Source organism: Rhinolophus ferrumequinum, chromosome 17 (assembly GCF_004115265.2).
Source record: "Rhinolophus ferrumequinum isolate MPI-CBG mRhiFer1 chromosome 17, mRhiFer1_v1.p, whole genome shotgun sequence".
Taxonomy (NCBI): Eukaryota; Metazoa; Chordata; class Mammalia; order Chiroptera; family Rhinolophidae; genus Rhinolophus; species Rhinolophus ferrumequinum.
The window spans coordinates 48,369,634-48,395,008 of record NC_046300.1 but is presented as its reverse complement, the minus strand read 5'-3'; the positions used below and the strand labels follow the sequence as shown (position 1 = coordinate 48,395,008).

General features: G+C 51.5%; 2 protein-coding genes across 2 annotated transcripts in view; both read left to right on the top strand.

The window, feature by feature from the left end:
* Positions 1–18,566, top strand: part of STIMATE (STIM activating enhancer) — a 47,250-nt gene extending 28,684 nt beyond the window's left edge. Inside the window, exons 2-8 of the mRNA XM_033131826.1 lie at positions 3,549–3,597; positions 5,503–5,598; positions 9,157–9,278; positions 14,117–14,229; positions 15,370–15,447; positions 16,239–16,388; positions 18,208–18,566. Of these exons, the coding sequence (XP_032987717.1) occupies positions 3,549–3,597; positions 5,503–5,598; positions 9,157–9,278; positions 14,117–14,229; positions 15,370–15,447; positions 16,239–16,388; positions 18,208–18,324 (725 nt within the window). The 3' untranslated portion in view covers positions 18,325–18,566. The remainder of the gene's footprint in view (positions 1–3,548; positions 3,598–5,502; positions 5,599–9,156; positions 9,279–14,116; positions 14,230–15,369; positions 15,448–16,238; positions 16,389–18,207) is intronic.
* A 4,751-nt stretch (positions 18,567–23,317) lies between these two features.
* Positions 23,318–25,365, top strand: MUSTN1 (musculoskeletal, embryonic nuclear protein 1). Its single transcript, XM_033131828.1, has 3 exons — positions 23,318–23,677; positions 24,726–24,858; positions 25,058–25,365. Exons 1-3 carry the CDS (start codon positions 23,669–23,671, stop codon positions 25,162–25,164), a joined length of 249 nt encoding a protein of 82 aa, XP_032987719.1. The 5' UTR covers positions 23,318–23,668; the 3' UTR covers positions 25,165–25,365.
* The last annotated feature ends 10 nt before the right edge of the window (positions 25,366–25,375 follow it).

Here is a 25,375-nt window from a genome sequence, read left to right as displayed (position 1 = left end):
TGGAGCGGAGCCTGCATCCCTCCGAACCCGTCTGAGGCGCTGCTCTGTGTGAGGCCGCTCCCTCGCAGGCCGGCAGGCACACACCCTCTTCTCCCTTCCTTGTCCCAGAGCCCAACTCTGACTCACCGCTTCTCCCACGTCCGCTTTGCTGCCTTAGCGCAAGTCTCTGACGGGTTTGTCTTTCATTTTTAAATTTTTGAAATAAAAGCAATGTGAATATGGAAGAATGTTGTAAACCATTCAGAATGATATAAAAAGGCTGCTCCCATGACCTGTAATCCTTTCATGAAAGGTAGCCCTTGTTAATAGTCACTATCCCTCTAGGAAAAAAACACATGCATAAAATAATACCAGCATATACACCGGGGGTGCCAAACAAGTGTGTACACATGACTCGTATTCATCTCTTGTTATTGGTATATACTGAGTATTACAAGTTTAATAGTTTTTTCCTTAAAATGTGTATACATTTTTTTGGCTATATATGTGTGTGTGTATATATATATATATATATATACACACACACATATATGTATATGTATATATATATATATATATATACACACACACATATATGTATATGTATATATATATATATATATATACACACACACATATATATATATGTATACTTTAAAATGGCTATGAACAGAATCATGGACATGTTATTCTGTAATTAATGAAATTTGGAAGTCTTTCCATATTAATCCGTACAGATCCACCTTGTTTTTAGTAACTGCCTAATGTTGCATTGTACCATGATGTATATACCCAACTCCATCTTGACAGGCATTGGATTCTTTCTGGGTTTTTGTCACAACAATATTCCAGTGACGATCCCTATACGTCTTGGCACATGTTATGGCACTACCTGTAGAACGCGTATCTGGCAGTGCATTGCAGGCCAAAGGGGCACGGGCATATTAAATTTTGATAGATATTACCAAACGACCTCTGAATGGTTGCATTGGTTCATTCTTCTAGAGTATGTTTTCCTCCCAACTTTTTATTTCAAAGTGTTAAACCTACAGGAAAGTATAAATAATAATTTAATGAATCCCCAACTATCCTTCGTCTGGGTTCACCTATTACTCTGTTGCCGCATGTATTAGTTTGCTAGGACTGCCGTAACAAAATACTGCAAAATGAGTGGCTTAAACAACAGAAATTTATTTTCTCACGGTTCTGGAGGCTGCAAGTCTCTGGTCAAGGTGTCGGCAGATTTGGTTTCTTCCAAGGCCTCTGTCCTTGGCTTGCAGATGGCCACCTTCTCACCGTGTCCTCACATGGTCACCCTCTCGGTCTATGTGAGTGTCCTAATCTCCTTCTCTTATAAGGATACCAGTCATGTTGGATTAGGGCCCACCCGTGTGACCGCATTTTACCTTAATTACCTCTTTTAAGGTCCTGTCTTCAGATAGTCACATTCTGAGGTCCTGAGGGTTAGGACTTCAACATAAGCATTGGGAGGGGAGATGCAATGTGGCCCATGACACCACGTTTGCGTCTTTTTATACAGTACATATCACATTAATATAAGTAACAGATGTATTATATAGTTATATTTGTTGTATTTATTATTTATAATAATAATGCATTAGAATTATACCATTTATAATAACGTGTGTTTATGATATAATTATACTATGTCGTGTATGATTTTTCTCCTAAATCATTTGAAAGTAAATTGCAGCCATTCTGATGCTTCAGCGCATATCTTCTATGAATGAGGATGTTCTCCTTGGGGTATGTTGTGATGTCCTTTATTTTATACTGAAGGAGACAGATTCCCCTGAAGCAGAAGAGCAAAGGAGCGACGTGGCTCCAGCCCTGACTGGGGGCTTCCCTCCAGATGGTTTTGTCCTGGCCCAGTTTCCTCCGTATCTCCTTCCTGAGTCCTCAGCCCCTCGGCAAGACTTGGGTGCTCATGAGAAGGCGGCCTCCTGCCTTTAAGAGCCAGTTGGGCGAGCAGAACTTCTTGCCCTCAACTCTGGATTCTTTAGTGTCATTGATGTTTTGGATCTATGATGTGTTAACAGAATGACAGGCCACCTTACAATTCCACCTGCTTTTTGGTCTCCATCAAACTGTCTCTCTAAACACTAGACTTCATTTCTGTATACAGACTGTCCTTGCTTTGCAAACTGTGGACTGCCTGTCCTTAGAGAAGAAGGGTTTATTGATTCAGGCACCGTCTTCTCCCTCCCTATCTCCCTTCTCCTCTGCCTGCACCCTCTTTGGCAGATTGGGGCTCTGCCAGAAGTTGGCTCTTGCCTGCTACCAGTGGTAACGCGGCCTCCTCCGTGGGCTTGTGTCCATGTCTGTTCCTTCCTCAGTACTTTGTGTGGGAAACATCACACATGCGGCACTTCCCGTGTTTGTTTTAGGAGATGGAATCCTTGTGGAAATAGTCTGCCTGGAGCTTCAGTGGAGGACAGGACTCTTAGAAACTTTATGTTTACTTCTGTTCAAAACGGTTGTGTCTGTAGACCAGAAGTGAAGGTGTCAATCTGGGGAGTCCTTTGCTGTCTGAGGTCAGTCAGGCTGTTGTTGAGAGAGCACCCCACCCTGCTGGCTGTGCTATAGCTGGGATAATACCACTGCCTGGTGCTGTGACACAGCCAGTGTCCTTCCTCCGTCCTCTCTACCCCCAGAAATCCACCCTCTCCCTGATTCAGAACTGCTTTCTAAAACACAATTCCCGGCATGTCTTCCACCCGGCTTAGCATCTCCCCTTGCTTTTTCTTCTCTACAGGATTCAGTCCAGACTTCTTAGCCTGGCATTCGAGACCCTCCCTCATGTCGCGCCTGCTCAGTTTGTCTGCTTGTTACCTGCTGCATCAAATCCAAATCAAATTATGCCAAACACACTCTTATTATGTCCCTGTGCCTGTGAGTTCATGGTCTGTGCTCTGTCCAGAATATACCTCTCTCCCCTCCCTTACCCATTGGCTAGACGCCTACCCAGCCTTCAGGACATGGCTTGGCCACCTCTCACTGCTGAAGCCCCTGCTGACTAGCACCCTTCCTCCAAGCAGGCAGGGCCGGTCATCCTTCCCTCGAACCTTCACTCCGCCTCAGACTTCCCTCTTCTCCAGTACTTGCCGCACACATGGCTCTATGTGTGCCTTCCTGACTGACTGCTGCCTTTGTCACTTCAGTGCCTGGGTAGGAGCAGGCCCTCAGTGAACCTTTGGGTGTATGGGTGGTGGATAGATTTGTCATTGGGTAGAGCATCATATCCTGAAGTTAGAAGTAGCTACATTCCACTTTGTGGTTTTCATTCCATGTCTGAGAGAGCCTTGTCACAAAGAAGAAGAAAGTATAGTTTACTGCAGTGTGAGGAGTCATTCTTCCTGGTGTCCAGGTTGGTAGCAATACCGGGCCTCTGTGACCTTCACGGCTCACCGTACATTGTCACATATGAAAAGATCAAGTACCTTAATTTGGCATGATAAACACCGAGTGTACTGATAACCCAACTTGTTGTATGCATTTTGCTTTGTTATTGCTGTGGAAAGCTACTGAATGGCTGTCTTTTCTTTCAGTCAAACGCTTCAGAGAACCAAAGCATGAAAGACGTCCATGGAGGATATGGTAGGTATTTAAATATTCACTCATGCCTAGAATGTTTTTGACCATTTTCAGGGTTTTTTTGGGGGGGTGGGGCATGGAGGGACGGAATGTGAGCAATTCCGCATAACAAAGTGTTGGACTCCCTCAATTGAGTTAGTCTCGGAACGGTGGGTAATGAAAGCACTCCTATTCCTCAGGAAACTGGTGAGCCCGACCGTGATTCTGTCACCCTCTGCTATCCCATTTTAGAGGAGGGAAGATAATACAGATATCAATCTGTGCCGCAGGCTCCTTCAGTTCTGTCTCTCTGTTGTTAGATTATGTTAAATCCTTGGATTCTATAGTCTGTATGCATCAGCAAAAAATAATCTAAATTTGGAGATTTGTCATATGTACCATGTAAATGTTCCTCTCCCCAAAACTGGTTTTTCTTGGTTCTAGGATGACCCTGTGGTGGCAGTTTTTCGTTCATAAAAAATGGTAGTAAAGCTTCAGACATAGCTTCGACAGACAAAACTTAGAAAACTCAATCACTTGGAAGGAGACAGCCCACTCTTCAGGACAGCATGATGTCCACAAGAAACTCATCTTTTTGGGGGCTGCCTTAGGCTGCCACCTATCCTAACAAAAGAGGCATTTTTCTCCTTCAGAGAAAACTTCTGATAAATCAGTGTGGTAAAGGCCCCTATAAAAGGTTCAGTACATACTTGATTGATCTTCAATGCCTTAGTTCTGGATGTTGATAATTATTTTCATTTCCCCCCAATTGGTTTCTCAAATTTGAGTATCCAGCTTGGGCTGGGGGTACCTACAGAGGAGAGTTGGGGTGCTGTGTTTACACACACAGCCCTTTGGTGACTCCTACTTTGCCATAATTTTAGGAACTGATTTTCAAGCCTCGGTCGCAGGGTTGGTCTGGATCATCTCTAAGGTCTGTTCTAGTCCTGAGATCCCATGGCTGATGTCCTGTGCACTTCTGTGTGCCCCTTTATCACCCCCGTTCAGTGGCCCAGCCCATTCTGGATGCCCAGCCTGGGGGGCTGAGAGAGATGGCCTCAGTTCAAAGGTTCCCCAACCACAAACCACAGTGGTCTCCCAGTGTTTGTGGCAGAGAAGAAACTAAAGGCCCCACGTCATCTCCACCTTGCTCCTGCCCTGTGGACTAGGGGGGAGAGACAACACAGGGTGTCCCAAAGACTTAACAACTTTGTTGTTTTCTTTTTTGAAATTCTCCTCATGTAGCCCAGGGGTTGGCACACTGTAGCCCGCAGGCCCAATCTGGCCCACTGTCTGTTTTCGTAGATAAAGTGTTACAGGAACAGTAGAGCCGATGGCTGCTTTGAGGCTACAGTGGCAGAGTACGTAATTGCTATGGAGGACAATGGCCCACAAAGCCTAAAATATTTACTCTCCGACCCTTTACAGAAAAGGTTGCCTAGCCCTGGTCTAGCCCAGTGTTGAAATGGCAGCAGTGGAAAGTTGTTGAGGGTTTCACCTGCAGGACTAGCTTTGTGCAAGTCTCGCTACTCGCACGTCATTTCGCTCCCTGAGTGAGGCTGAGTGGGAGCTCCGGAACAAAGGAGACAACTTGGACTTCATCACAAAGTTGTGATCGAGCATTTCATTTTGAAGTAACAAAAACTGTAAAAGTAAAAACACCTATTTTAATTATGTGTTTAACGTATTTAAATATGTGTTATTCGTCAGGGGCCTTTTAGGAATTTCCATGCACTGTTATTGAAGGTTTTGAAAGGCAGCTGAAGCACCAACCCTGAGTTAGTGCTGATGCCCCAGGAAGAGGTGACTCGTAATTAGAAGTTGGGGTCTCCCAGTGGCTTTTCTCCTACTTCAGCCTTAGCATTTTCCCCCGATTGGATATTACCGTCTTGTCGGAGTGATAACAAGTGCTGATCCTGTTTTGTACAGGTTTTTAGACACTTCCAAACAAGCCATCGGAATGCTCTTCATCCACTTCGCAAATGTCTACCTAGCAGATCTCACCGAAGAGGACCCTTGTTCACTGTAAGTGGCCTGTGTTTGAGCACAAACATTACCCGCCCCTCCACTTACAATGCCGGCTGGCCTTGCTTTCTGCAGCCAGTCATGTTCCCTCTAGCTTGGGGAGAGGGCGGCTCGCCTGTGCCCTCTGTGACCTCTGAGAGGTCATCCTGTGCATGCTGCCTGTGAGCTCAGACACACACCTGTTAGTTGAATGTTAGGGCTTTGCCTGGTGACATTGTGCGCTGGCTTCCTGCCAATCAATCCGAGTTCTGTTTCTTGGCTTCCTAGTACCCCGAGTCTCCCAGTTTCCAGGCAGCCCCTGGCAGGGTAGCCCAGTTCCTCAAAGGGGCGTCTCTGTGCTGGAACAGGACACACGGGGCTTCTCTGTGGTGTCAGCCACTCAGGACTAAAACCGTTGTTAACCTTCGTTGACCTCTTTGACCTGAAGCCCATGGGTTGTTTGTCCTTGACAGTGCGGTGTGCTTTCCGCACATCCCAGAGCCATCTGCCTGAAATCCCAGTTGGGCCATGATACGCTGTGCTCCTTGTATAGACAGCCCGGCCTGGTGCCTCATTAGCAGTTGGAATGGAAAAGCGGGCTCACCTGCCTAGTGCTGGCTCCATTTCCTACCTTCCGGGCTCTGACTTGGTGCTCCAGCCATACTGGGCTACTCCTCGTGGCTCCCATCCCTACCTGCTGTCTCCTGCCTCTGTGCCTTTGTCATGCTGCCCTCTGCCTGGAGGGCTGGTGACTCCCTTACCAAGATGTTCCTTGTGTATTTAAGATCATTTGGACTGGAAGATTATTTCAGCTTCTCTTTTTTGGTGACAGTGTGCAGTTTTGAGATTTAGTCAGGCCCAGATTTCTAGAAGGAAGTTGTGAAGTGTTCCTTCCCAGGGTCTTTCCTTAAGGCCTGGATAGGTTGTGATCTGTTTGGGTGTAATCTCAAAGCACGGGACTGGGAAGGTGGTCCTCCCTAGGGAAAACAGTCAGGGAAGGGCTTTGTCGTCGTAATGCTTGAGCCTAGCAGCAAACGCATGGCTCCTCTGGTAATCATCTTGCTGTCGTTGGCTGAGATCGTCTTGAGAGCCAGCCACGTACGCCAGAGGCACTGGGGCAAGGAAACCTAACTCCTGGTGCAGCTGTGGCCATATCACTGTCCCTTATGGTGTCTCCCTTGACCATCAGCAAAAAGATGATACAACTTTAAAGGGGGACATTGACAGACTGCATCACAGCCAAGACGGAGAAGTGTAACCAATGTCAGGTGCTCAGCCTGGAGGAGAAAAGTCCCAGATGGAGCTTGGGGTGGTGAAGAGAGCACTTGGCTGAGAGGCCGGACTGTGGGATGTGGTGAGACTTTCCTGAGCCTCAGTTTCCTCATCTGTCCTGTGTCTCCTGCCAGATCCCTGGGTCACCGTGAGGGTGTCCTGAGATGATGAGTATAAGCGCCACGGGGAACCATAGGGCATTTATCAATGAAGATGTTAATAGTTCAGTTAGAGGAGATTGTCGTTAAAACTTGGGAAACTTGTGGAAGGGCAGGTGCTGTACTGGGATTTAGTCCAGGCTTCACCCTGTGACTTTTTACAGATGGGGTAGGGTTGGGCTAGACCTGGGGTATCTTGGGAGTCTACAAACCTGGACAGTTTCAGCTCAGAGAGAGGAGAAACAAACAGGGACGAGCTGCCTCCTGTGGCCGCAGGGGTCCCCTGTGCTGAGGATGCTGCTTGGATGGGAGTTAAGCTTTTGTGACACCCAGGGCTCCGTGACTGAGGGGCTGTGATTGTAAGAGCGCGTTGGTGTGGCATTTACAGTGTGGTAGGTACTGTTTACATACATTGACTCATTTGATCCTCATAACAGCCCTGCAATATCGACACTTCGATTATCTTCGTTTTACAGTTGGGGAACTAAGGCAGAGAGTGAATCAAGTTCACACAGCTCAAGAGTGATGGAGCTAGGATTTGAACCCAGCCAGTCTGGCTCTGCGGCCCACATAAAACTGTGCTGTCTGCCGCTCTCACCTGTGCTGGGTTCAGAGTATCGTGCTTTCTGCCTGTCCCCAAGACCTGGCACACTGTAGACGCAAGTATCTTTGGTGAGGGAATGAATGAACTAATGTATGTTCAGGCGTACCTCAGAGATACTGTGGGTTCAGTTCCAGACCACCGCAATAAAGCAAGTACACAGTAAAGTGAGTGGTAATCTTTTTGCTGGTAGAGGGTCTTGCCTTCAATTTGTAAAAAAAAAAAATGCAACATCTATGAAGCGCAGTAAAGTGAAGCACAGTAAGACGAAGTGTGCCTGTATGTGTATCAGGTGTTCTCGTTACTTTCAGGAGGGGTCTCACGTGTGAGAACCACTTGAAACCAGTTAGATGTAAGCATCTGAGAGCGGCATAGCGTAGGGCCAGAGCGCAGCTGTGTGTGAGTTTGAAGAAATTGCCGTGGAAGTAGTCGCTATTCCTTCTATGTCTGGTCTGAGAGTGACCCCTTGTGATGTTAAAGCGGAAGGGCAGGCGGGAGAAAATGCTGCCGCTCCCTCTGGATTTCTCACCTCTTCAGGGCGCCGGCAGGGTCCTGAGCACAGAGCAGTGTGTGTACTCTCTGATCTCAGAGGGCTGTGAATGTCATCCAGGCCTTGTGGTGGTGGCTGAGTCATCTTTAAAGGACTCAAGCCTCAGTAACTCGGAAGCATTGCAGTTGGTCTGTGGTACCTGGAGCTTCTCTGGGGGTTTCCGAGGCCTGTGGCATCCCAGCGGCCTAGAACCTGTCTGTGTGTTTCCTGCTGTCTAGAGAGCCAGGGCCTCTCTAGAGGTACCCAGCAAGACGTCTGGATACAGGTCCTTGAGGGAAGGCCAGTGGGCAAGGGACCGTCGCTTGGCGAGGGAAAAGTTGTATGTCAGACTTGACAAGAACACGTGGTCAAGGGGGACACGCTCCTCTGTCCTGCCTCCTTCCTTCTTCCATCATGCTGCCTTTTCCATGGGAAGTAAAGCTTCCTCTTTAGAAGTATTTCCTTGCACTCATCTCCATGGCAGGTTTGGAAGCACGGGGATGAGCAAGGGCCACGTGGCGCTGCCCTCTTTGGTCTAAAAAACCCCCGAGGCCATTTCCTGAGCTGCTCTGTGCAGTGGCACTGACTCGGGGCGTTGGTGGGGCCGGACTGTCAGGGAGGAAACAGTCATTGAGCAGATTTGTTTTAATCAATAAGTTCTGTTTTCCTGTTGACTTCCTTGGCTGCTTCCAGACACTCCGTCCAGTGTGCGTTTGGCAGGAACACCTGTGGTCTTTCAAGCCTTTGTCGCTCTTCCACGCCTCCCTCAAGCTGTTCCACGCCTGAAGGGTCCACACACTGCACAGGGAGGCTCACTGGGGCTCCCAGAAGTGAGCCCTCAGCCTCTTGCACAGGCACATTGAAGGCTCCCTGCCTGCTCCCCCCTTCACACCCCCCGCCCGGAACAAGGCCAAAGTGCTGCGTCATCAGCCTTGACCTTGGCCCCGGGAAGCCACAGGGCCGGGCTCTTGCTCCCCGGTGCTGCTTCCTGACGGTGCCACTGTTCCCTCCCCGCACAGGTACCTCATCAACTTCCTCCTGGACGCCACTGTGGGCATGCTGCTCATCTATGCGGGCGTGCGTGCGGTCAGCGTCCTGGTGGAGTGGCAGCAGTGGGAGGCGCTGCGCTTTGGCGAATATGGTAACACCGCGGACACGGACCGGGCGTGAAGGGGGCCGCCCAGTGGGGCTCTGCTCCAGCCAGGGGATTTGGAGAGGAGCTGGTGGCTGGCTCTCGTGTGGTGGAGAGGCTGGTTCTGGGGCCTGAGCAGCCTCCTCTTGCCAGTGTTGGAGCGCCCCATGTCTGTGGCATGCGGGTGCACTTCCCTGCTTAGGCTCCCTCTTTGGTGGCAGCATCCAGGAGACACCCTAGATGCAGAAGGGGTACAACGTTTGCCTCTTCCACTAGAGGGCACTGGTGGCCCCACCTACAGAGCCATAAGACCCTCTGCCAAGCTGCCCTCCTAGCTCACAGCACTTGCGCACCTCATTAGAGAGATGGGGGCGGCTCTTGCTTTGGGAGGTGCTCAGTAGGGAGCTGCTCCTCTTTCTGCTGCATGTCTGTGCTTGCCCTGTCACTGGGCTTTTCCACCACTGGGGCTCGCAAGGTCAGGACTGGAGGGTGTGTCCCCACTGGGACCAAGTTGCCTCCATCCCCTGACTATGGGCTGGCCCAGCTGCCCAGCATCTGGCACATACAGTCACCAAGGACACCAGATCCGTCCTCACTCACAGAGACACAGCTTAAAACAAGTGGCCCACGGACGCCGGCCTGGCATTGAGCCCCATCGCATCTCATCAGACCCACGGGATGCAGTTGGTAGGAAGCCGCTTCCATGCTGGTTCTGAGCACAGAGCAGTGCCTTTTACTCTGACTCCCCTCAGAAACGGCTGGGTGTGATCTTAACAGGCTGCTGGTGAGAGGTGCCTTCCTCAGGCCTTGCTCTACCTCCGGAATTTAGGACCCAGGCTTAAGGGGTAACAGAGCACTCTCCCACCTTCCCAGCTGGCCCTGCAATCAGGAGGTAGGAGCTCCTGTTCTCAGTGGGGACCTTTGCCATGAAAGGGTCAGACGCGTCCAGAGGGAGGGAATACAGGTGGCATTCTGGATCCCCACTCTCCTTTCCTGGGTCAGAGAGCTGCTCACTCCTATATGACTGAAGACTCACAAGGGACTGACATTTACAAAGGGAGCCGATTCGTGGAGCTGGCTGTGAGTGCCTGGGGTATTTCTAGAAATCTTAGTAATTGTTTGTCTCCACTGAGGGGAGATGAGCTCAGGGGAGGGCTTTTCTTAGCCCCGTTACTTGATGCCCAATGAGTCACTAAGTTAAGATAGTGGCTGACACACAGCATGTGCTCCCGTGGCTCCAAGGAAGGCTTCTGAGAAGCTCCAAGTAAAACTCCTCAGCTTGGAGGATGGAAATGGACCACAGCGCACATGGACCAAAGCAGCACTGTCCTCATTTATAGGATAGGCTGGATGTGTCTCAGCAGGACTGTTGGTCAGGTGCCTTCTTCAGGCCTTGTTCCACCCGCGGGATTTAGGACCCAGGGTTAAGGGTATCAGAGGCTGGGTTAAGTGATGCCGGCAGCCCACGTAGCCAGTACACAGCTAGGGTGGGGTCGGGGGTTTGTGCTGCCACACTGGGTACCTAATCCTCACATCACCTCTAAGAGCAGTGCTTATGACTACTTCTTTGCTGTTAAAGTCCCTTCTAGAAGGCAGGGCTCTCACCTGTAACTGGTCAGTGCCACGGGAGATCCACCCATAGCCAGTTTCCCATATGGGTGGAGATCCACCCATAGCCACTCAGTGACATGGGAATGGAGATGAGGTCTGGTCCTGATACTCCTGCTCCTGGCATGTTTTCTCTGCATCCCTGAGTAGATTGAAAGGAAGAAGGCAGGTTGTTTGAACCTCTTGCTTCCATGCCGCCCTCCTCTACCTAGTTGGCCTCTGCCCTTGGGTCAGCACTGCCTTTGGGAACTGAGTCTTCAAACTAGGGTGTCTCCAAGTGCAGCTGCCCTTTACCAAGGACCATCTCAAGTCTTCTCACCCCAGGCTGAGAAAGAAAGATCGTGTATGTCCTCAGTTACCCAATTTCTATTTCTGTCAATTTCTACTGTTTTCTATTGATGCCGTAACAAATTACCACAAAATTAGGGGCTTAAAACAGCACAGACTATATTGTCTTACAGTTCTGTAGCTCAGAAATCCAACATGGGTCTCTTGGACTAAAATTCAGGTGTCAGCAGGACCGGTTCCTTCTGGAGTCTCTAAGAGCAGAATCTATTTCCTGGCCTTTTCCAGCTTCTAGAGGCTGCCCGCATTCCTTGGCTTGTGGCCCTCCATCTTCAGAGCCAGCAACAGCAGGTTGAGTTCCGCTCACCTCATATCGTCCTGACTTTCCGCCACTCCTCCCACTTCGAAGTGCCCTTATGATGACATTGGGCCTTGCCTTGGATACTCCAGGACACGCTCCCTGTCTTAGAGGCAGCTGACTAGCACCCTTAATTCCATTTGCAGCCTAATTCCCCTGTGCCATGTTACCTAACATATTTACAGGTTCTGGGGATTAGGACGTGGCTATCTCTGTGGGGCCAGTGTTCTACCTACCACACCTGTAAACTGGCCCGTCCACGTGAGGTAATAATTCCGTGTAGGCTCCATAGCTCCCTTCTCAGGTAAATGAAGAAGAGGGACTTGTTTGCTAGGTGCTTCCATGGTCTCTAGAAGAAAAGGTGAACTTGCTAACAAGAACATGGGACTTGGGGAATGCCACACAGCCCTGAGGGGCAAGACAGGATCCAGGTGACACATGGTATCTGCAGTTTGATGACCAAGCTGCCCTTCTGCCATGAAGAAGCCCTGAAAACAAGGTCTGTGTCCCATGGGCACCAGTGGTTTGTGGGCTTTGCTGCCCGTCCCTGTCCTAATGGTCCCTTCCGGAAGCCTCTCTAGACATAGATAAATTCCTGTGATTTATCCTGTTGTTGAAGGACATACTTCAACAAAACAAAACACCCACATACCTGATGGAGTCCAGTGTGGTAAAAAGCAGGACACAGCAAGGATGCCTGGTTTGTCTGTCTTTGAAAGAGGAGACCAGGGGAACGTTAGAAAGACTCTCAAATGGAACAAATCAGAAAAACCAACACGTGTGCTCACTCTGACTGTTGCTACATGTGCTCTGGATACGCAGGAGGAGATGATGTGTGAGATGGTCTTATATACGATTCTTTTCTTTTTTCACCATATTTTTTAACTTATTAAAGCATCTAAATGAAAAAAGAGGCAGCTGCAGCTAAGTTTTGGCTCTGAAACTCAGCAGTGTGAGGGGCAAGAGGCAGATGGGAGGAAAACATTTTCCTCTTTTGACATCACTTAAAACCTAAGAGCACATGGAGTAAACACACTATGAACAGTATTTAAATAAGTGTTGCCACTTTTTCTGTTGACTTTTAAACACACTCGTCCCAATTCAGAGATGTTTCCCACTAGTGCTTTCTGACTGTCCCCAGTCTTACTGAACGGTTTTAAACAAATACTTTGATCTGTTGTTTTTGAGAATTTTTCCCAGTAAGGTCAGGTAGTTTACTGAAAGGATTACAAAACTCCATTGAAACTCTAACTAGGAGAGATTGTGCTTCTGAAATGGCTTTTTGGCTCAAATGTGTTTTATCCCAGAAGTGAAAGTAGATAGGATGACCTCAGGAGAGGCAGTGATGTCTTTCTGCGTGCTTCTCCTGAGGTTTTCCAGAAAAGGGAATGGCCTGGTGTTGTGTCCATTACAGCTGCATGAAGGTATTCACTGCGCTTCCATTGTGTACAGTTGGCAGGCTCGGGCAGGGCTGGGGGCCTCGGGCACCGGTGCCCAGACAGAGATTGCTTCAAAAACTGTAGAATCAAAGCTGGAGATTTCTCTCTGGGCCACATTCTCTTCTCAGCCTGGCTTGGGGCCTTTGCCTCGCCTGAAATGTAACTCTCCAGACCCTCTTCTGGCCAGCTGTGGTCAGGCAGCCCTGGCACAGCTTCCGGAGCAGGCCCCTGGTCCCTCTCCCCCCACCCCACCCCCGCCCCGCTCTCCTGGGTCTCCAATTGGGGAGGCATGTATGGCTCCCCAGAGGCTCGTGCATGGGTCCTGCCTGTCACTGAGGATGTATTTTGTCCCCTGGAAGGGCTGAGCCTCCACCCTTCCCCAGGTCCCTTTTGAAACATTCTCGAGACACTTGACAGCCTGAGTGTCCCACAGCGTTAACTATTGGGTTCCTCCATTTCTCAAGCGTAGTGACTCATGGGATTGCAGATGAACCTTTGTCACCGCCCTGAGGCACAGCCCATCACTCCTTGCCTTGAGGGCTTCTCTTTTCTTCCTGTCCCCAGCCCAAGGTATTTTGGGGTGCCCCATCCAGACAGACTGTGAATTCCTCCAGAGTCAGATTTCTGCTTTCAGGACTAAGGGCAGCAGGAACACTGGGGTAGTGGGGATAGGAGGGGAAGATGAACAAGGGGGTTGTTTGCTGCCTCCATAATTCAAAAGCCTTGGCCCGCCCATGGGGGGAGGAGAGGGTAGATAGCACCAGTCAATGGAAAAATCAACAGTGGATAATAATAGCAGCCTTGCTTCACACAGCTTCTGCTGCCAGCGGACGAAAAGCACTAGCTCTTCTAACCTCCAGCAATGGGTCCTTACTAACTTTAGTGCTTTTTTAATTATATCTGAGACTCTCTTGAAGGAAAAGCTACTGTGATATCTCCAAATTAGGAATTCTCTGATTTTGTTTCAATCACCCACATTTGTATGTTGGGCTGAGGCGATTCTTGGTGCCCTGGGGGCTCATTAAGTGGCTCTAGAGCCAGGGGTGTGGGGTGGGGGTGTGAGGGCTCCGGGAGCTGTGGGGAGTGGGGCAGGGCCTCCGCGGCTGCCGCCCCTGTCCTGGGCTGCATGTGACTCTCCCTCTCCCCTCTCCCTGCAGGAGACCCTCTGCAGTGCGGAGCCTGGGTCGGGCAGTGTGCTCTGTACATAGTGATCATGATTTTTGAAAAAACTGTTGTCTTCATCGTCCTCCTAATACTTCAGTGGAAAAAGGTTTGTCTCTTGTCTGTTCTTTAGCAGCTCCTTGAGATGCTAAGCAAGACAGTACTTCCTCCCCTTACCACCTTCCTGCCTCAACTTTATTAGAAAACCAAATCTGTTGTTTCTTTTTTTTCTAAACCCCATGAATACACCCTGGATTTGGTCTGATATGGCAGTTATTGGCTACCTGTCAAAAGCAGTGACTGGTCATTTTTTTTACGCAGCATCCATCCACGTCAGTTACACAAACGTCTGCTCTAGATTAAACCAATGAAATATATAAAGCCAATGAACATACAGCCCCTGCCCTCGTGTTGCTTACTGTCTGACGTTAGTCTTCAGGCCTCACCACTGTAAATGTAAGGCAGGTGTTCTGTACATTTGCAAATGTCTTATTGTGTTTCCCCGATAATAAGACCTAACCAGAAAATAAGCCCTAGCATGGTTTTTCAGGAGGACATCCCCTGAACAGAAGCCCTAATGCGTCTTTTGGAGCAACAATTAACATAAGACCCGGTCTTATTTGCAGGGAAACATGGTATTAACGCACCTCTCTTGGCCAGTGATTTAACTGAGCCTTCAGGTGCCCCAGGCAGCAGCTGGTCACACATGGGTTCCCTTGGCCCTTGCCCTCTGCCCCCAGGACTGTTCAGATAAGCCTGCACTGCCCATTTCCTCCACATGCCCACATTAAGTCAGCCAGAGAGCCTTTGGAAATAAATAGCTTGGCCATTCGTTGCTTTTGTGGCTGAGTTTTATTTTTTAAGAAAATAAGCCAGGGCTTTTCAGAGCTGTTGTCCTTCAGGAGATAGCTGAGGTGCAGGATTTCTGTTAGAAAGTGGCTTGGTGCCTCGTTGCTGGTATCTGCAACGAGCATCCACCAACCTCACTCCCCAAGTCCACACCACAGGGAAAGCTGCTAAATCACTAACAGCTCCAAGTGGTCTTTAAGGGGGTCCCTCGTTAGCCGTCAGACCTGGGACTACATCCCTGGGTGTGAGGTGCTGTTCTCAGGGCTCTGGGTGCGTGTCTGAGCCAAACCCCTGTCTCCGGGCCTCATGGCGGTTTTCCCCGCCGCCGCGCCCCTCTCCCCACCCCAAGCAGTCTCTCTGTGCTCTTCCCCCACCTCACTGAGTCTGCTTCTCTTTGCAGGTGGCCCTATTGAATCCCATTGAAAACCCAGACCTGAAACTCGCCATCGTCATGCTGATCGTCCCCTTCTTTGTCAATGTCAGTGCCGTGTTGCGTTTTTACCCATTTGCTCCTTGCTTTCCGGTGTTCCTGTTCAGAGTTCTGAGTCTGACAGAGAAAACACCTTATAGCCCCCAGGTTCCTCTGTGTGAGCATTCACCCCCTCCCATCGCCACCCCAGACTTGGAAATGGCAGGATTGCTTCCTCACCAGGCAGATCCCTGCTCTAGGGCCTCTGAGAAAGATGGAGCGTCCTGGGAACTTTGTCTTGCCCTTTCTCCCAGGAGACCTCCTGCCAAGGAGTCCCACCCGTTGTGTAACAGCATCTTCTAGATCAGCATTATTAGGAATTCACCCCCCGCCATCTATTCCTGACTGTGCAGCTCCAAGACAAACTCACAAGCACCCTGTCTAAAAGTTAGGAAATACAAGAAGAAACAATAGAGGAACCTGGGGCTGATAGACGTGGCAGAGTGTGCTGGCCGACTGCTCAGCCCAGGATGGAGCCAGACCAGGGGCCTGGAGACCTTGGTTCCAGGCCCCACTCTGCCAACAGCTGGGGCAAGGCCCAAGGCAGGCTGTCCCTATCGGTTCCGCCACAAAACCCTTGGGGTAAATAGGGCATGATTTTTTCTGATAAGAAATCAAAAGAAATAGAGACTAGGATCTCTTTTTAAGCTGAGAGATAGCAGGGGGACTGAATGAGGACTTTCTTTCCCTGGTTCAGGATGTCGTCTGGAATGGAGTGGGAAGGCTGGGGGTAGGGGCTGCTGGGCTTTGCTTTCACAGATGGCTCATCCCAGAGTAATCTGTACTTTTCCTCCCCACAGTCTTTGATGTTTTGGGTAGTAGACAATTTCCTCATGAGAAAAGGAAGGACGAAAGCTAAACTGGAAGAAAGGGGAGCCAACCAGGACCCGAGGAATGGGAGCAAGGTCCGCTACCGAAGGGCCGCGTCCCATGAGGAGTCCGAGTCTGAGGTAGGGCCGAGTCCTCGTGCTGCTAACCTGAGGGTGTCCCTGGTATCGTGTCTCACACCAGCCCGAGGGAGGGGGAAGAGGCTGGCGGGTCCCATCTAGCCGGGATCCATGTCTGCTGTCCCGTGGGCCTTTCCAGGACAGGCAGGTACATTACCTGTGGGGGGTGGCTTCCCTCCACATTCCCTCCACCAGTGGAGAAATACAGGAAAGGAAGGAGCTGCCTTGTTCCAGGGAAGCTGGCAAGGACTTTCATGGGCCTGACCGTTGACCTTTAAGCATTAAGGTGTTTGAATCCCTGCTCACTACTACTAAGCAAGGGAAGTGTTGGCTGAACCAGCTGGGAACTTCTGCAGTGGAGGGGTAACCAGACCATCAGGGGAAACCTATTCTCTTACTTTCAAGTTTCCTAAGTTAAAGGTTTGGACTTGAGGGAGATTGCTGGTCATAAGTGGGTATGGAGGCCAGATTGTATGTCCCGGGCAGCCGGCAGCACTCACGTCACACCTCTGCGTGCTGCAGGTGAGGCGGGTCACCTTCTGAGAGCCCTTGTTCAGCCCCCGCGGTGTGCCGAGACCTGCGCTGCTCAGGGGCTACAGAAACGGCTGAGTGTCTTCCCCAAGAGGCCTTCAGACTTGTGGGTGAGGTGCAGGCGAATGCCTGAAGCTCCTCGTGACAGTCTGCTCTAAGTTCTGAGATTGAGGCGTTAATAGAAGCCTGCAAGGACGCTGGCACAGGCTCTAACTTCTGGGGCGTCCTGGAGGGTGGTTTGAAAGCTGAGGAGATGGCAGGATAGAGGGTGAGCCCTGGAATCTGGCACCGGCCTGTTGTGTTGTGAGAGCTCGGTGAACATTAGGTGGATGACAAACAGCGTTACAGGCACAAGCAGCCAGTCATGGGCAATCGTGGTCACGTGGTTCGGCGTTTGGGTAATCCTGTGAAATTCATTATGGCCAGATCAGCACGTCTTCCAGAGGACAGGATGGGATGATAAGAAATAAGCTAGAAGCAAAAGTCGGAATTAGATGAGCAAAGTGCTGTGTGATCTAGGCTGAGGAACTGGGACGTGTTTATACAAGTGGTAGAGAGCCAGAGAGAGTGTTTGATCAGGGAGCCAAGATTGGAGGCAAGAAGCCCTGCAAGGGAGTGGTCCAGGGAGTGGTGGTGAGGCTGCCCTGATCGGAGGAGAATGAGTTTCCCCTGCACGGATGCCTTTTGAGCCTCTCCATCCGGACCGGGGCTGTCCAGTCCTGCCCTGGTTCTCAGAGGTCTGAGGAGCCAAGCAGGTGGGCAGCGAATGAGTGTGGATGCCCCAGGTGCCCTGGCTGCATGGCCAAGTCGTTCCAGGGGCTCACAAAAGCAAGGGACTCCCCTTTGTCTTCAGAAGTTACAAAGTTGGTTCAAAACTCAGAAATCCCTCTGCATTGTGTGTGCCCTACAGATGTTTTCTTTTCCTTTTGAAAGGGACTTTTCAGTTTGCTATATTTGAGGCAGTTTCAAGAGCCTGGCACTCCATTTGTTAAGATTGGTCTTTTTGGCCAGGATGACCTTAGGCCGCAGGTCCCTGCAGAGTCTGCTCTAACTGGGGTTCGGTCCCAGCTCGAGGTTGGGTGGAGAAGTGGGGGCATTCGCAGAGGGGAGGGCATGTTGACTCAGCGCTGGTTTCAGGAGCCCATGGATAGGGTCTGGGGTGGAGCAGCTTGTGTCATCCTGTGAAGGGGGCTTCCCCATCGCACTTCTAAGGGAAGAGGAGAGCTCAGGCCTCCTGGCGGGGCTGGCACCGCTGGTGCTGACTCACGGCCACGCCTCTCCACTGTCTCAGATCCTGATCTCGGCTGATGACGAGATGGAGGAGTCCGACGTGGAGGAGGACCTCCACAGACTGACCCCCCTGAAGCCTGTGAAGAAGAAGAAGCACCGATTCGGGCTGCCTGTGTGACATTCCCGTGCCGGGGTCAGGTGTGGGCCCAGCCTGCTGCTGCGTCAGCAGACGGCTGCTCTGCCCCATCATTCCCTCCCTCCTCTCTCTGCCCCTCCTCTTCTACCTCCATCCTCTTGCTGTCTCTGTCCACTCCCAGACTACTGGGACTCGAGAGAGGCAGGACGAGCCAGCGCCGAGGGAGCCGTGGCAGTTGGAGGTCCCCACTCAGTTGCACTACAAACACTGACCAAATATGCAAGCAAGGCGTTTGTTAGTTTCTTGTTGTCCCCATGGCGTTGTGAGGGGCCCAGAAGCCCTACCCTGTGTCTGGCTGGGTGGCATTGAGGAAGCACTCTTGCACACCCAAACTGTGGGTAGAGCCTTTCCCCAAAGCTTGGAGAGTGAAGACATAACATGTTTGGGGCTAAAAGTCACTCATTGACGAAGTTGGAACTGCAATGCTTTCTTACTCAAAATGGCTTTTATAACTATTGATTTCTAAAGCCAGTTTTATGAGCTGTCACAGTGTTAATGTTTTTTGAGTATGTGTTAATTTCCTATGGGACTAATGGGCAAAACATAGATTTTTAAGTCTTCCGTATGCCGTTGACTTTTATATTTTTAAGTTATATTTTCATACTGTTGTATTTAAAAACTCTTTTTAATCCCCAAAGAAATGGGTTTATTTGCCTTTCGTGGGATGTGAACTGGTGGGAGGAAAAAGTCAGGAGTTTTTTATTTGGAATGGTAAGAGTAGCTAGTGAACCCAGTAGGAAGAGAGATGGGCCTTTATGTGAAATCCACAAACCCAGTGGTTCTATAAAGGTCAGGCCTGAGCAGGCAGCTAGTCCAAACATGGATCCCGGGCCCGAGTGCAGGCCTAGGGCCCACCAGCTCCTGGCATTACTGCTGGCAGGTTAGTGGTTTTAGTTGCATGCAACCAAGAAGGGAGGCTAAGAGGTCTTTGTGTCCCAAGAAATGGAGACTGTGAGGCCTGTGAGCTCCTGTTTGTTCCCTGCCTCTCTGCACAGCCTCCATTTTTGAGGTTTCAAATGTCGTCTCAGCCTCCTGCCTCTCCCATTGGTGCAGCCTTCAGAACCAGCCTCTGGACCCAGCTCCAGGTCAGGCTGCCCCAGGCCTGTTATCTCATCCACTTATTTTGCACAAGAGTCTGGAGAATGCCTGCCTGACAAAATGATCCTGTTTTTCATGGACTGTGGGGTGCCTGGGGTGAGACGGGTCAAGGTGAGAGAGCTCGCTCTCTGTATCCACAGGCAGGATGAGGTGTTTCTAAGCGGTGTCCCCTCCTTGGGGAGTGGCGCCCACGCAGTCTGGGCACAGGCCACTATGGCTTTGGGAATCTGCTGACTCGCACTGGAATGGGTTGACCTGGGTACTTGCCCTGCAGTGGCAGCAGCCAGGGGGGCAGCCCGGGGTTTTGTCATAGCCAGAAGCAGCCATAAAACGTTAGGAACAGAATACCACACTGCTAAGGTGTGAGCTGGAAGTGAGTGAGACGGGTGCAAGGGAGGCCACACCACCCAGAACCTTCTTTTCAGTCTTACAGAAAAACGTGTTTCACTTAAGCAGATTGGGTCTGAATTGTGGTATGTAAGCCAAACTTGAACCAGGCATCCTGAGGCTGTCCTCTGCCTCACACAACCCCCTGGGACATGGGAGACAAGCCTTGGGGAGGCCTTCTCAGCCCATCTTCTCTAGGAGTCCAGAAGCCAGAGAGCTGAGAGGAGCCAGGACCTATAACTACAGTAAGAGGTAGTTCTGCCAGTGTGGGCATCTATGGGCGATGCCTGTGTGAGATTGGAGTCTTATCTCCATGCCCACATCCCTTCTGCTCTCATTTCCTGCCCTTCCCTCCACTCCCACCCCCGTCACCTCTTAGCTGTGTTAGTGGTGTCTCCCCACTAGAGAACCAGCATTTGGGAAGACCAGGACTGACGTCATTCTGTTAGACATCACCCCCTCGTGGCATCGCTGACTCTCCTTAATTTTCCCTCCTGTTTCAGTTTGATTTGAACAACCTGTGCCCACAGCTGTTTCCTGTACCTTCCTGAGCTCAGAATCAGAGCTTCACTTTCACTCGTGAGCTCCTGATGTTTCCACACTGGGGACAGGGAGTGGAGGAGCCACAGTCTGTGACAGATGGATACTGGGTTACATAGATCTTAGATGATCTGCTCATCTCGAGGCTCGTCCCGGCCCCTACTGGGCAGTGCATTTGGAGGACAGAGGTAGCGAGGAAGTGGTGGTTTCTCCCTGTGTCCTGATTTTTAGTAAGGGCTTCAGTGTCTGAGCTACAGCTGTGTAGCTGGCTAACTAGGAGATGGTATCTGAGCGTAGAGAGCCTTGCGCTGTGTGGGCCTGGACAGGGTAGCCTCACGCGTTTGGCCTCCCCATCATCCTGTGCACACGCACTCACACATGTGCGCATGCTTTGTATTCGCGGGGAGCGCCTCCTGCCGTCACGGGGGCTTTTCTGTGGAACACTGTTCCGAGAGAATGGACGCAGAGAGCTGTGTCAGGGCTTGCTCCCGAGCTGTCCTCCCTCCCCAGGCGAATCCCCTCACCACCTGCTCCAAGGTGCCTTACAAGGTGCAGCTCTTCACTCAGCTATATGGCAAGTATCACTGTGCTTGAGAAACCATGGGACACCGACGGATCTTATGCACTGTCCATCTCATTTGTATAAATCTGAACCTTGGCCAAGCCACTCGTGATGAAAACTTGTAAGTCAAGGTCATGAACAAGTTTCTTGTAACTAATGGAAATAACCCGAGGAGGTATAACTGTCATATCTGAATGGAAGAGATCGCTGTGGCCCTTCCTGCCTTTTGCTGTCAGTGGGATATTGACAATAGCAAGGAAGGATGCTGGTGAGATCCCGGGTAGCAGTGACTTCTCGGTCCACTCAGCCCGAAGACCTACGAGATGAGGGTCTGTGGTCCATCAATTAGCCCTTGGGCACACTGGTGGCCTCCTGCCTCCAGCTTTAACGTGTGCCCCTTCCTGGCAGCAAGAAGTCCTGGGTTAATGTTGACCTGTCATGCCTCTGAAGGGAAATCCAAGCTGTGTCTTCCCCCCGGCAGTCTGAAGGGGCAGCATCTGGTTGGCAGCCCACTCTGCCCTGAAGACTGCAATTCACTGGCCTTTTTGCAGCCCAGCCAACATAGGTGGCACTGGGCGCTTCCCATGGGCCAGAGCACGTACCTGTGGGTGCAGGGCTGGCTCTAGAAGTTTCACAGACTTCCAACTAGGAGGGGAGAGCTCTCTGTTTTACCCTGTGAAACTGGTAGCTCTGAAGGGCTTTGCTCTCGGTGAGGGACTTCTGGTCCAACTGTTGTCAGCTCCTCGAGCTCCTGGGTGGGTGGGTGAGTTGGTTTAATTTGATTTCTTTTTTCATGAAGTTTGTTGGAAGTCAGACCTGTGTGAGCAAACCATGGCCTGTTTCCACTGTCTGCCTAGGGGCGGTGTTTAATGGGTGGCGTTACACTTCACAGAAACACATTCTTGAAATGAAAGGGAAGACGATGTACTTACATTGTAAAATGGTTTACAATAAAGTTTGACATCTTATTACGGTTTTTTTAAAAAAGAAACCATCACTCTGTGGTTGTTGGCTGTGTATTCTCTGGAATTGAAGAAACAGCTTAGTGGGGGTCAAGAAAATTTCCCCAGTGGGTTGAAAGTTTCTCCCTAGGAAACAGTGAGAATGAACCTTAGATCGCCGCATAGTAGACGCAGGAACCAAAATTTGCTGAGGAAAAATACCAAACATACTCTTGCCATTTCCACTTCCCTGCTCATGTGAGTAAAAGCTTCTCTACCTCCCCTGAGGAGCGAGTGGTGCTGGGAGATGCAGTGGTGCTGTGATGACCGAATATACGCATCCTTGCCCCTGAGGCCACAGTACTGGAAGGCACGTGCCTCCCTGGGCAGAGCTGGCTGTGGGGGCAGTGCCGAAGCGCTCACCCAGGGAGCTGGGCTCTCAGGCCGGGCCTGCCCTCCGTGCCTCTGGCCCCTATTCGGAGCCCTGGGTTTATGCCCATGGCTGTCGGAAGGCATCCCTCATGTCAGCACTTGTCTCAGATGGAGCCTGGCAGTCCTCGCACTGGCCTCCTGGGGTCAGGACCAGGCGGGGGGGGTTGGGTGGGGCTGAGGTATGACAGCAGTGGAGTGGCATTCGGGATAAACAAATGTCAGTGCCCAGTTAGGTTCCATCTGCCTGGGGCCTTCAGGCATAAAAATCATCTCCATCACACACTGACACGGAGCTTGGGTGTGTCTGACCCAGTGGGGAAGCCCTGGCCTCCAATCCATGTCCACTCCCCACCCCCAGCCCAGGCTTAGAGTCCTGCCACGTGCCCCGGGGTCTTCTCTTCAAGGATGGGGGTATTAGGAGCCAGCAGAAGAGAACGAAGTCACCTTCAGGGGAGCCCTTGGGCCTGTCTGTCTCTCGCAACTCAATACCCGGAATGGACTTCACTCTCGCCTACCCTCTTTCCTCAGTCTAAATGTCCTCAGGCCAGGCGCCCTTCGAACCTCATCTCACTCAGAGGCTCAGTGCATTTCCTGCGCTCAGCTCACCCTTACCACAAAGCATGATTTCCTCCTGGTCCTTCCTGGGTGCTTTACCCCGCCTTTTTCGTCCCTTTGCTAAACATGCCTGGAAGCTGGACAAAGGATGGGGGCCGTGAACAAGACCACAGGTGCAGAGTTCCCCAGGCTCCCCTGGCCGAGTCCACCTGTGCTGAGTCCGCTGAGAGGGCCCAGGGAGCGCTCAGTGAGCAGAGCTCCTGAGAGGCAGACGCAGGAAGCATCCAGCCAGCTGCCGTGCAGGGAGGGAGAGTCTCTCCTCTGGAATCCAGGGAAGGCGTAGAGAGGAAGAAAACAAGCTCAAAGAGGTCCCGCCCGGCTCAAGCCCTCCCCTCCTCAGGGACACCCCACACTGGGATGGACTGTTGCCTACGGACAGCTCCTGCTGCCACACAGGCCAGGACCTACATTCATACACACAAAACGTCGCTGCCAGTCCCAGCACCTCCCGCTGGAAAACAGAGCAGCTGTTCCCGAGGGTACAGGGTCTCCCCAGCTGTCTGCTGTCACCAGGCTTCAGCCTCCCGGGCAGTCGTGCTCAGCGCGCCCCTCTCATCTCTGAGAATAAACTCTGAAGCCAGTGGCTGTGTGGTCCTGAATCATCGCGGAGCCTGTCGGAGCAGGGGGAGTGACTTCCCAGGCCAGGCAAACTATATAAGTTCCAGAGGGCTCGGCACTGCTCATATCTCTCCCACAGCTACTTACTGCCTGCCAGAGAAGCCTTCGGAGCAGCCCTCGCACAGCACCCACCATGTCCCAGGTAGGAGGGCCCAGCACAGGCAGCTCGGTGCAGTGGGTGTGGGGGCTGGGAGGGTGGGGAGCTGGCCACTCATCCCCGGCAGCTGTGTCTTGCGCTGAGTTCTAGGCATAAACACAGGAAGCTCTGTAGCCCCTGGGAGGCTGGGGCTCAGGTAGGAGAGATCCTGGCCCAGCTTATCCTGAGAGAATCCCTGTTTAGCTACTTTGGTGGTATGCCATGGTTAGAAGGGATAGGAAAATATGTGTGGTCCTTCCAGATCTCTGTGTGTGCCTTTGTGTGTGAGGAAGCTGCATGACTTGGTGTGTGGAGTTGTGCATGTTTGTGGGTGTGTGTGTATGTACACACGTGAGGCTGAATCTGGGGGTGTACAACTCGATGCCCAGGTGTCTGTACAGAGGTGTAGTGTGTTGCTTCATGGACCAGGAGTCCTTGTGCCTGCCCCCAGGGTTGAGGGAAGGGGAGGCCTCAGACTCAAGGGCAACTGGGATCGAGGGGTGAGTAGACACTGAGTCTGGGTATTCCAGCCCGGGGGGCACGGACAGACCAGCCTGCTAAGCAGACGGTTGTCTTTGCTGCCTGCTCCATGGTGGATGCTGACTTTAGACTGACTTCATGGGCGATTTGATTCCTCTATCCCAGTCCCACCCCAAAACGCACAAGGCAAATACTGGCAATTTGGGGGGACAGTGGCAATCCTTAAAGGGAACCCCTGCCACCTAGTGAGCAGGTCTTGGAATTCACCAAAAGCCTTGGATTTCAGCTTCAAAGCCATTCCCTTTCCCCTCTGTCCATTGTGCCCAGGCCTGAGCTTGGCCAGGCAGGCAGATGGTGTGAGGCTACAGCAGCCACAGCCGCAGAGCTCCCAACCTGTGGAGAAGGCAGGGAAACTCAAAGTGGGGGGCTGGGGGAAGGCGGGCAGATGGAGCATAGTTGGGAAGGCTTGCTGGAAGGGGAATGGGCCTTGAATTGGCTTGAGTTCAGGGAGCAAGAAAGAGGGGTCTCGGCCTCCAGGCCTCAGGTTGTAAGATGAGAGTCTGGGCTCTCCAAGGCTGGCGCTCAGGAAGCCCCCATCAAGAAGAAGCGCCCCCCTGTGAAGGAGGAGGATTTGAAGGGGGCCCGAGGGAACCTGAGCAAGAACCAGGAGATCAAGTCCAAGACGTACCAGGTCATGCGGGAGTGTGGTGAGTATTTTGGGGGTGATGGGGGTGGGCGGTGCACATGTGTGTCAGTAGGAGGGGGTGCTGCATGGGGGGGTCCCATGGGTCCTTTCTAAGAGTCCAGAGCTCCCGGGCTCGGGATTGCTCCACACAAAACGGGCCTTCCCTCCTTGGGAAGCCGGGCTGAGCCCCTGAGCACACCTCCTCCCCATCCTCTCCGCAGAGCAAGCTGGCACCACCGCCCCGTCTGTGTTCAGCCGGACCCGGACTGGCACTGAGACCGTGTTTGACAAGCCCAAAGCCGATCCCGCCAAGAGTGTCTTTGGCTGAGAAGTACACGCCGCTCCCCTCGCCACAGCAAACACCGACGCAGGAGTCTTTCCCAAGAACTTTTTTATGCCTGAACTCACCCGCTTACCTGTCACCGCTGGGACTGCCACCCCTCCCCCACAGCCCTGGCCCCTCAGCCCAGGGACTCTACACCAGAACCTGGGAAACACCAATAAAGAGGATGCCCAAGTGGCCCCAGCATTTGGAGGGT